General features: G+C 34.9%; 2 protein-coding genes and 1 long non-coding RNA gene across 5 annotated transcripts in view; 1 reads left to right on the top strand and 2 right to left on the bottom strand.

Moving 5' to 3' along the window:
• Positions 1-864, bottom strand: part of LOC100882034 (UNC93-like protein) — a 90,952-nt gene extending 90,088 nt beyond the window's left edge. For 2 of the 3 annotated variants that reach the window (XR_013039847.1, XM_003702413.3), the window contains exon 1: positions 528-864. The gene's annotated coding sequence lies outside the window, so the exon portion shown is untranslated. Of the gene's footprint in view, positions 1-341; positions 468-527 lie in introns of those variants that run through there. The other variant, XM_076537109.1, reaches the window with a different exon arrangement.
• A 3,069-nt stretch (positions 865-3,933) lies between these two features.
• LOC143265377 (uncharacterized) lies at positions 3,934-4,836 on the top strand. Its single transcript, XR_013039848.1, has 2 exons — positions 3,934-4,114; positions 4,215-4,836. It is a non-coding gene; the product is annotated as an uncharacterized LOC143265377 (long non-coding RNA).
• A 114-nt stretch (positions 4,837-4,950) lies between these two features.
• LOC100880262 (lipase 3-like) lies at positions 4,951-9,893 on the bottom strand. Its single transcript, XM_012283320.2, has 7 exons — positions 9,650-9,893; positions 8,625-8,805; positions 6,675-6,789; positions 5,791-6,034; positions 5,548-5,706; positions 5,244-5,471; positions 4,951-5,177 (listed from the first exon to the last, which is right to left on the bottom strand). Exons 1-7 carry the CDS (start codon positions 9,758-9,760, stop codon positions 5,028-5,030), a joined length of 1,188 nt encoding a protein of 395 aa, XP_012138710.1. The 5' UTR covers positions 9,761-9,893; the 3' UTR covers positions 4,951-5,027.
• Between the last annotated feature and the right edge of the window lie 1,875 nt (positions 9,894-11,768).

Consider the following 11,768-nt stretch of genomic DNA (forward strand, 5'->3'; position numbering starts at 1 on the left):
AAACTTTTAAACTGCGTCCGCAGCGAAATAGAAGAACAAAATGGACACAGCGAGTGAACCGTGTAAATAGACGAAGTTCTCTCGAACTATAATTTCGATTTCGCGTGCTCTTATCTCCGCTCCGTTATTTCTCGAATATTCGTATCGAGAACGGTGTCGCCTGTATCGAGGAAAACGGAAAGATTCGAATGAAAACTGGCCGTGCCGTTCCCCGAAGAAAATTACCGTTATCCGTCTCGAATTCGAGGATCGAAAACCCTCGCGAACCGCCCGGCGAGCGCCCGCGATCATCCGTGAAGCATCGGATTCGCTTTTACGAAGCATGCCACGGTTCTACATACCAGTGTGACGATTTCACGTTACACTTTCTGCGTCTGCCAAGCCACTATTTTCGTTGCGTATCCGATTTCTCGCATCAGCCTTTTCCACGCTTACCTTCGGCGCGGAATACCGATACAACCGATAACTCCAAATAAATGAGGTCGCACGGCGATAAATGTTAAGTAACTGCCTAGAGTCGAACTTACGTCTTAACGGTTTGATCCTCTTCCTCGAAGGTACAGCACTGCCTACGGACACTGTCGTCTTTAATTTCACCACGAGAGCACGACCGGATGCTGTTTCAGACAGCTGAGAATATTGCGGATAAAGTTCAGCTACATCCGAACTGTTCGGGGGTTCGGAGACAACTGAGCCTACCGGCGGACTTTGGAATCGGTGAGCGGTTCGCCGACTGAACTCCTCGGCTACGAAGCAAGTCGTGCTGTGCTCGTTGTTGTCTACTCTGTCTCTGTCTACACGACCAAATGCACAACCAGGTACACGCGCGTTCCACCTTCGCGAACGGCTCGCTTCTGTTCCTCCTGTTCTCCTTCTGCTCCTTTTGTCCCGTCGGAAACGTGGCTTTTCTGTATGGCTGGCCGCGCCTCCGCGAGCGGCGAACACGCGAACAACGCGGCTCGTGACACGCACGTGCGTGTCTCGAGACTTTTTGCGGAAGGACCGCGTCAAAAAGACGTTTAAACGGGGCCGAAAGATTTGAGTAATTACATGTTTAGGAACAGTGTTGCAAAAGATGGTAGAAGAGTTAGTGTACGCATTTGGGAACCTGGTATTTAGAAATTTCGACAGAGATTTGAGGATGTAGAAGACACTTTGCAGAGGAATTTTGAAATTTGGAGAAATGTGGATAAATGCTAAAATGATAAGATATAGGATATAGTCTATACATAGGAACATTCATTTGATTACTTACAAATTTAAGGAAGATACAAAATTTGTTTGTTGAGTACTATAGTGAAGGAGATGATGGGAATTTAAGTATTTGAAGATTTGGAGATGTGGAGTGTACCTTGAAGAGTATAGCAATTTTGAAATTAGGGAACATGTGGATGAACCTAGAAATTGATCATTGGAAGATACATGATATAACCTATAGAAACATTCATTTGATTAATTGCAAGTTTAGGGAAGATACAAAATTTGTTTGTTGGGAGGAGATCCAACTATAGTGAAGGAGATAATAAAAATTTAAGTATTTGAAGATTTGGAGATGTGGAGTGTACCTTGAAGAGTATAGCAATTTTGAAATTAGGGAACATGTGGATGAACCTAGAAATTGATCATAGGAAGGTATATGACATAGCCTATAGAAGCATTCATTTGATTAATTGCAAGTTTAGGGAAGATTACTATTAAAATTATTGGTTAGGGATAATAGTGTAAATAGTAGGAGTTTTAGTGTACATTTGGGAATTTATGAGGCAGAGATTTGGGGCTATGGAGTGTACCTTGAAGAGTATACTGATTTTTAAATTAGGACTAGAAAGGGGGTCTAAAGGAAGTTATAGGATGTAGAGTATATGTATAGAAACAAAAATGATAGATATAGAAATTATGGTATATAGCCATTTATAAATGTAAAAATTGATGAATATACAAACTTGAGGATGTAGAGTACACCTTGAAAAATATAGTAATTTTGAAATAACGAGCTCTAAAAATATAGATAAATATAAAAATTGAGAACTATAACAAGTGACATAATATAGAACATACAATAGAAACACAAACTTTAAAATTATAATATATAAAAATTTGAAAAATATAGAAATTTGAAGCATAAATATTTGAAAGCGTAAAAATTGACGAATACAGAAATCTAGAGAATGTACATTAAACAATATAATAATTTTGAAATGAGGAACTCAAAAAATAAAAATTGCAGACCTACAGAAATAAAAATAGTACTGCCGACAATTACTTTTCGTGAAAATCTTTGAGCAAGTAAATTTCTTCAGCTAAGTTGCTAAGCGAGCACATCACTAATCATTAAATTAATGTATTCGATCATTAAAATTTCGCAACACTTTCTAAATATTTTAAGAGTGATTTGTAGAAATAATATTGGAAGCAACATAATTTGAATAAGAAGAAGTAGCAAGCATGAAAATAGTAAAAATGTGCGTCGCGTTGACCATTTACTGCGCGGCCGCCATCTTGTTTCGTCTCCGAAGAAGCTTGAACAGCTAGATAAACTTGAAGGACATAACAGGATTTCTATCTAGTAGGTAAACACAGAGGAGAGTAACGATGCAGGTAACAATGTTTGTTGCAAGGTGATCCATGATTTGTAAATATTAATGACACGGAAAGTTAATGATCCAGGCTCCATGAGTAATGATCTAGTTAGAATACCAAGAACTGAAGATGTTCCTTGGCATGAGACATCATATTGTATTATTTTGATATTGTATGATGCAAAGTGTGAAGATTGAAACACTTGGGATGTGGAAGATATTCAAAATTGATAGCTGTGCAAAATATCGTAATTATGTACCCAGTATTATAAATTATATTGCAAGGTTATTAATTATAATTATATACAAAACTATTAATCATGGTGACCTTAGAAAATTATTAATCATTTGCCATATTCAACTATGATCAATATTAATTATTTAATTTCATAATTAAATTAATTACAGTTAATTATTAATTATAAAAGAGAACTAATTATAATTACAAAAAAATATTAATTACAACTATGTTCGGTATCATTAATTACAATTTTTGCAAGGTTATTAATTACAATTGCACTCAAAATTTGTAATTAAATTTAATTTCACAATTGTTAATTACAATTTTATTAAAAAATTATTAATTATAATTGTATATAACAATTCAAAATTATTGTAACTATAAATTGAATTAAAGTCATGTTCCACAGACGTTTATTTATATTAGCAAATCAGAACTTGAACATCCAACAAAATTAATTTAAAGAAGAAACAAGTAATTAAACAGATATTCAAATGAATCCATCTGTTAAATAAAGAGTGTATACAAATGTGAAGATGCTATCTCGAATGTTTAACTGTCATCACAGATAACAGTAGCATGATAGTATGATAATATGTACTTCGATATGTATCTCTGATCGCTGTTTAATCAGTATATAACTGATTTTTGTCCGAGATGTTTGTTTCGCCACGTGTTGCATATTTAAGTGTTAGCCACGTGTCATATAGCCACGCGTTAAATTAGCACATTCTGTATAGTCACATTAAATTATTACACGTTGTATAATTACACATTGTATTCCTTCATTTTGTATGACCACGCGTTATATCATCATTTGTTACATAGCCATGCGTTAGGCACCACGTATTATATAGCCATGTGTTATAACTTCACATATTATATAACGATTTACATTAATATTAAATACGTTATATTTCTACGTGGTACACCGTCATGTATTATGTAGCTACACATTACATCGCCACGCAATAGAATACCACACGTTATATAGCCACGCGTTATATAGCCACACGTTACATTACTACATTAGATCATCTCACTATTGAGATTGTCTTTCAATTTTCAGCTTTCACCCCAAATAATCCTGCTACAACACAATTTTCTAAAGAACCTTGACATCTTTTCACATAGGAAAAATGATCATCTCCCTTCGCCATTTTTCAGTACAACATTCAACCCAGACGATGCAACAGTGATAACAAGCCGTTCAAATCATTTCTCACTGATTCCAATCGATACTCAATGATGCAACAAAGATGTCTAATTGTATATACAATGAAATCCAAAGACCGTATGTAAAGTTAAATCCTTGGAGTGTCTTTGAGGGATCTCCGGATGCTACTGGTATCTTTCCATTGCAGTCATTAACATAATCTATCGACTGATTCTAGGATGTTTGATAGCGGAAATTCTTGTGGACCTCGAAGACAATCACACCTTGCCAAACGTCTTTCATGGATCTCTAAAAGAGAATTCGTTCAGCAACGAAATATCTGTATCGATGAGGACGAAGCTCGATGTTGCAAAATTGCTTGATTATTCGATACATCGGCTAATATGTATTTAGCGGCGTGGAACAGAAATTTGTCTGATATTTCCACCAAGTAGGCCATGGTTTTGTGGGCCGATTATGACATCAATAAATTTTACGTAACACCGGTGGACGACAAATACCTAAGTTGGGTTTATATTCAGCATGCACCACCAAATCGATACGTCGATCAGATTATTCGGCTTCGAAGTCATTTGCGCGTTCGAAATATTCTGTAGAATGAATAGAAAATGGTGAGGAGGCTGAAAGTTTTCGTTGCTCAGAGAAACGTCCACATTTCAAATGGGAAGCGAAGTAATCTAACGCAGTTATTAGAAATTTAGTCAAGTTAGCATATTTGGTCTAAAGCGACTCTTGTTTAGAAGGATTTAAGACTAGGTGCCTTTGCAAAGTTACTTGCTTAAGATGAACGTTTGTACATTGTTCATCTTAAAAAGGAGAACGTTTCAACTACAGCCGTAATTTAACAAAATGGCGGAATCGTTTATATAGAACTCACAGTACGTTATAAAAACATTGTTATAAAAACATCAAGGTAAAACATTTATGTATATTAATGATATAAGACTTATATGTTAATATTAACTGTATATCAAGTTTATATTAGCCGTACAAGCTTATAATGTTAATTACATTAATATGTTTTTAAGAATTATTGAGACTCGTCCAACATCTTCAGTACAGGATCATAGAGTAGTGTGGGGGCATCTTTGGCCCACATGAAATCTATGTGATTGAAACTCCTGAGCGGCACTTTGTACAAAGTAGAATTCGGTAGCTCCTCATGTAATCTCTGCACATCCTGAAGAAAAGTATGCGTTTAAATAAATAGCAGACTAACATTTAAATGTGAAGATGAAATACTAACAATGGGACTAGCCAGCCAATCGTTGTCCCCGTGGAACAGATGAATTGGTACTTTGATTTTCGTTACATCGTACTTAGGAGGAGAAGGATGATGATAGAGCTCCAGATTTTTCTTCACGCCGAAATCGTACTGTCTAAAGTATCCGGAGTGAATTTCCTGAGCGTAGTGACACATGGTTCTGAACGATGTGCCGGCCGGTGTGTTGTTCAAGATTGTAGGCAGCAACGTCTGCAAACAGTTCAAAATAAATAATAAAAATCTAGAGTAATAGTTATTCTGTGTACAAGATTTTTTGAACACTCACGTAATTAAATTGCGCTCTATCAAATCCGGCGACAAAGAAGAAAGAATTACTGCAGATTCGTTCTTCGAAAAAGTTGGCGGCGCACCAGCGTCTCGCTAGATTCTTCAGGACCGAGCGATCCGGCATGAACTCTCCTTTTCCGAACATGTAGCTCATCGTCTGAAAATTCAGATGGAAATATTAGGGTCACAAAACCGAATATTGCCAATAGCAGGTTTACACCTGAAGAGATTTGCGATTTACCTCGAAATCAGTTGCGAAGGGGGCGAACAACCGTAAGGGGCTCTTCACATGTTTCATGTACGCTACCGGGGCCAAACTGTACATCGTTTCCAAAAGTTCTGCTGTTTCCGGCAGTTGACTGGACATTACATAGAAAGTCGTTGTACCCATCGAGTAGCCGATATACGCCTTCAAAGGCTTTTCCGTCATGTTGACTACGTAGGAGATCATCGCAGGCAGGTCGTAGACGCCCGACTCGTGCCAGCTAAACAGACATTTGATCGTCAAACAGTGAACAGATAATCTCGTTATTGGTTAATTAATTACTAATTCTGTAATTTCATTACTGAATCGAACACCGCAAAATTTCGCTACTTTATTTGAACTGAGAGTATCTGTATACAGTCTGAGTCGTTACGTTGCTGTTCTTTGTTATATAGCCACGCGTTATATCGTTGCATGTCGTTCAGTCGCGCGATATGTAGTCACGTTTAATATGTACAACCACAAATTACGTCGTCGTACGGTATTTAGTCGTTATAGCGTTACACGTTATACCGTCACACGTATTGTCACGTGTTATACCGTCACGCGTTGCTTGAGCACACTTTGTATCGGCACGCGACATATATCCACGCGTTATACCGTCACACGTCATGTCGTCGCGTAAACCCACGCGTTACATCGTCAACTCGAATATCACCTACGCGTGTAAATCATCGTATCGCGAATATTTAGCAAAAAATTCTATCGAGTCAAATCACTCATCTTAAATACTTTTTCATACTTTCTATAATAAAATAAATAAAAATTGAACTGGTAGTAAATCATGAAAAATTGCAAATATTTGTTAAAAGATCAATAATTTGTACGTGAAACCGTAATAAAAATAATTTTTTAAATACCTGAAGTCCCAAAATGACACGTTCGAGGTGGGTGTAGTAACGTGAGCCCTTGAATAAGCGTTCCCTCGAAAATTGCCAAGCCATACGTCATAACCACGGTCCGCTAACAGGTAAGCTTAAATTGTAAAAATTAAAAATAATTCGTTTAATTAACTGTCATTTCTTGATATAGTGCATTATTAACGAGCATAGATATCGCATTGCAATTAATATACACACTCTCTACAAAAGCGTTATTTTAATTACATTTTTGATAAATGTAATTATCTCACTTAGCTTTTTATTTTCGGTACTGTTATCTATAATTTGTAATCTGTAATTTATAATCAATGCGTGTTTACGAATATTTTTATTATCAGTTTCATGACCTCAAGCAGTAATCTCTCCAAAAACTTTTATCCACTATCGAAAATGATAATTTTTTGTTACTTGTCATTGAGTATATTCTGCGGTACGAAAGTTTAAAAATTTAAAAATTATAAAATCTTCAGACTCGACAATTTAAAATTCTCAATATTCTGCAATTTACAATTTCTTTACCTCTAATATCACAAATGATAAAAATTGTAGAATTAAATAAATTTTAAATCTCGAAACTTTAAAATTTGGAGATTCAAAAATTCCAGTGACTCATCTCAAATTTTGAATGAAGTAATATTACAAAATTTCAAATATTTAAATCTAGAAAATTTTAAAAATCGAAAAATGTATAATAAAATTCCTAAAAGTTCAAAATTTATATAATAGAAATTCTTAAATATGTCCTATAATTTTCAATCTTTAATATGTGTACACAAATGCAATTATAACAATGACTTGAGTAAATAATATGTCAATTTAATATTACGTGACCATATGTATATTCCAACAAGGAAATATATTATTCTAAGAAGAAGCGGAAAAAACGAGGCACAATAAAAAGGTGACAAAATATGCATAACCTGAAATGTTCAGGAAATCATATTTTAACCTCTGCGACGATGATGAAGGAAATTAGGAATTACTGTTGTTTTTCTACTTCTCCAATATCACGAGGATTAAATTACAACTGACATTCTGATGTCATTCTAATTATAATGACGCCGGTTTTGAATAATATATTGAATGTTTTCAATATTACACATCTTGCTATATGTTCGTTGCTCTCCGAACTTTCCACTTCCACTGTTAACGGTAGATATTGGAATATCCAAACATTCTGATTCTTAAATTGTTTTTGACGAGGAGAAAGTAAGATGTGTTCTAAACGTTCAAGAAAATGTTTATAATATTTATTCTGGAAACATGCGTATGGTTGATTAAGAAGAATAGGAATGAACGTTGTTTGTATGCTTTGCAGTAGCGTCGTTAAATTACAACACCCCAATTTTGTTTTTCTTACAGTCGCAAAAGTTCTCAGAGATATATTGCACCATGTTGTGGTCAGTGTTTTAACTAACGCGTATCTTGCATTTTTGTTGCTTTTTAGAATTTCTACTTCCACTGTCAACATTAGGAGCTTGAAAATTGAGAAATTTGCAAATTCAAGTTTATATATCTGATTTCACAAAACCAAAAGCAGGTGTGCTGTGTAATAAAACAGAACTTCTACATGTGATTTTAATTGAACAACCACATGCCATACACCTTATTGATTCTACATGTAATAAAACATTAATTTCTTCTTGAATCCTATTTTCAATTAATCTCCGATCTTCGAAATAATTCTCGAGCTTAGCATCGTTTCTTCCGAAACACAGGAATATTTGTACCTATACACGGAACAAAAATGCTAACTGAAGAAACTGGTATGCGCAATAAACGAAAAAGTTTGTTCAACTTCGTTAATTTTACTTCGTTGTTGAATCACTGAATGTTATCATGTAAATGCAAATGTTTTTTGATAATCCTCGAGTGACGCGATTGACGTTAATTCAACTTTTTGGTTTTTTAATTTGCGTATTTCCGTACCAAGAGCTTTGTCCTTTCCAAGTATAACCCAGTCGGCTGAGCTGCCTAGAAGACCGTGTTGTAAAAATATTGCTGGCGCTCCAGGCTTTCCGGGGATTCGGTGCATTGTCAACATGTAGCCATCTTTTGTGACCGCAATGTGAGCTTCCACGGGGTAGCCCTCCTTCTTTATCAGTTGCATCTGTAAAAGAGACACTTAATTGTTAACCCTTGATCTCAACATCCTATTCCTAACTTCTATCGTTATTTAAATGTACCAATTATTCTGTCAAATTATTGCTATTATATTAAAAATTTTAAACAATAACATTGTTATATTTCTTGAAATTATTTTATGTCTGCAGATATGTTTAAGCGAAAAAAGTGAAAAAGATAACCGAAACGCATCATTGCTAATACATTTCAATTTATATCAAACGATAACTTGGAGAAAACATAATCATAGCGATAGAGAAAACATTTCTCTTAATGAGAAAGTGATAACAAATTCTACCTCAAAAATGATAATATTATTTTTTAAATAATTATAACTTAATATAACTTAAGCTGCATAATTTGATCTAATTTTCTTAAAAGAATGAGTGTTTTCTGAACGTTATTAAATTCGAACACGAACGGAATAATTAACAAATTAGCACGTTTACTGACACAAGTAATTAACACTTGCAAGTGGCGTGCTTCAAAATCGGTGCTAGAAAAAATTCTACAAAATTTGCGGGTCGTAATTTTTCCACTGTTACGAAGTAAACAGATTTTACATATTTAATGCACTATAAACAAACTCATAAATTTACTGATTTAATAAGACACGCAGTGTGCAAATGTTAAGAAGTCAAATACATAAAAAATTCTGGCGTGTTAACCACTTTTCAAACATCAAACCATTGTCCTCGTAAACAAAATACTCAAATATATTTTTGAATAATTTTCGAACATTTTAAGTTAAATTAAAATTATCGAGTTGTGACAATTAAAATTAGAGAGTAATAATAAATAATGTTAAGACAAATAGAATTTTTGCTTACTGAGTTTAGGTCGATATTGTTTTCAGGTTCGTCAAAATGGAACACACTGGCATTTAAGGTAACCGCCACAGAAAGTATCCATAACGTCAAAAAGAATACACGATCCCTCATTGTGAATTTAGAGGCAGCAACAAAGTAAATAAAATTTATCCACGGAATAACCACGAAAGTCTTGTAATATTTGTTAGTTCAAATATTCGATGTTCCGGTCACACCATCCCGAACTTCTCTGGTCAGAGATGAAGCGGTCGAAATCATCCGCTGCCTTATATAGCAACAATTTTATCATTATCAACAGAGTTCATTAAGTTATAAAGAGTGTCATGAGGATAACACCTAAATACGGAAACCATTCTCGTAAAAACATAATGAAATCCTTTGCAATCTGAAATTGACAATATGAACAATTTAAAGTATCTCCCTGAATTCTGAGACCAGCAGATAACCCATGATATATTGTTTCAGACAAAAGAAGTGCGTATATCCTAAGATCCTCCAATAATCCAATACTTTGTTAGAATGCTTTAGACTTTGTTTAAATTCTCTCTAAATACTGTAAAATTCATCTAAATAACAAAAATACATATTAGAATACACAAAACAGCATTAACAAAGATAACAGGTGCATTAGAATATGCAAACGGTAAATAAGTATTTATACATCTGTTCTCTTTACAAAATGGGTGTTCTTTACTGCCATTCACTAGTGACATTATTTCTAGATACCAAATTTAATTTAGGCGGTGAAACAACGATAACATTTCGCTTCGTGATGAATTATGTAATACAGATATTGTCAGTTGTATAACAAAATCTAGAATCTGCATGAAAAGTTAAGTCTATCTTTGAGGGACCTATATCACCAGTGTTTGTTGTGCAATCATTAACATAATCTATCGACAGTTCTAAGATCTTTGACAGTGGACATGGTACGATGAAGACAATCACACTTCTACCAAACTTCAGTTATGATACATTATATTCATAAGAGTATCCACGTGAATACTCTTGGAGATCACAACACGTAGAAATCATCGATTTTTCCTGTAAACACAGAATGGCAAATTCTACTGCAACTGAGACCAGCTGCACCTTTTTGTAACACGAAATATTTCAACCAAATTCCATAGAAATGTTCCGACATACTTTCTTCTTACGCCCCTGTTTTGAACGGTCCCCATTCGAGGAAAGACGCGAGCATAATTCCCAGGTCCAAGGTTATCAAAAATTTGTTCTTATTTATCTAGGTAACAATATTCAATCATACGCTTCTCACGATTATCGTTTTTCCCATTCATGAAAGTGTTCTACTTCGCAATCATCCTAACTTCACGGAAACCAATGCTTCACCCTGAAACAACGATAACAGACCCGTCAAAATATTTTGTTGTGTCCTAAATGATGTAATTGATAATGTTGTTTACTTGTGCGTATAACGTAATTCAAAACCCGTTTGTGAAGTTAAAACCTTGACCTATCTTTGAGGGCCTCTTTATGTCACCGGTGTTTTTGCACAGTCATTAAATCGATACCGATTCTGGGATGTTTGATAGTGGAAATTCTTGTGGGGTACCTTGAAGACAATCACACCTTTGGCAAACGTTTTATGGGTCTCTAACAGAGAACTCGTTCAGCAACGAAATAACTGTATCGATGAGGACGCAGCTCGATGTTGCAAAATTGCTTGATTATTCGATACATCGGCGTAATATGTATTTAGCGGCGTGGAATAGAAATTTGTCTGAAATTTCCACCAAGTAGGCCATGGCTTTGTGGGCCGATTATGACATCAATACATTTTACGTAACACCGGTGGACGACAAATACCTAAGTTAGGTTTATATTCAGCATGCAGCACCGAATCGATACGTCGATCAGATTATTCGGCTCCGAAGTCATTTGCGCGTCCGAAATATTCTGTAGAATGAATAGAAAAAGGTGAGGAGGCTGAAAGTTTTCGTTGCTCAGAGAAACGTCCACGTTTCAAATGGGAAGCGAAGTAATCTAACGCAGTTATTAGAAGTTTGCTATTTAGTTAAGTTAGTATATTTGATCTAAAGCGAGTATTGTTCAGAAGGATTTAGAACTAGATATCTCTACAAAGATTTGTTTAAGATGA

Source organism: Megachile rotundata, chromosome 11, assembly GCF_050947335.1.
Source record: "Megachile rotundata isolate GNS110a chromosome 11, iyMegRotu1, whole genome shotgun sequence".
Lineage (NCBI taxonomy): Eukaryota > Metazoa > Arthropoda > Insecta > Hymenoptera > Megachilidae > Megachile > Megachile rotundata.

Bases quoted from the DNA above. Each gene is read 5' to 3' on its own strand.
- LOC100880262 (XM_012283320.2), bottom strand. From the start codon at position 9,760: ATGAGGGATCGTGTATTCTTTTTGACGTTATGGATACTTTCTGTGGCG. The intron at 6,790-8,624 runs GTACGGAAATAC...TTACAATTTAAG, and splicing joins TGGAAAGGACAAAGCTCTTG to CTTACCTGTTAGCGGACCGT. The intron at 5,707-5,790 runs GTAAATCGCAAA...CTGAATTTTCAG, and splicing joins CCTTCGCAACTGATTTCGAG to ACGATGAGCTACATGTTCGG.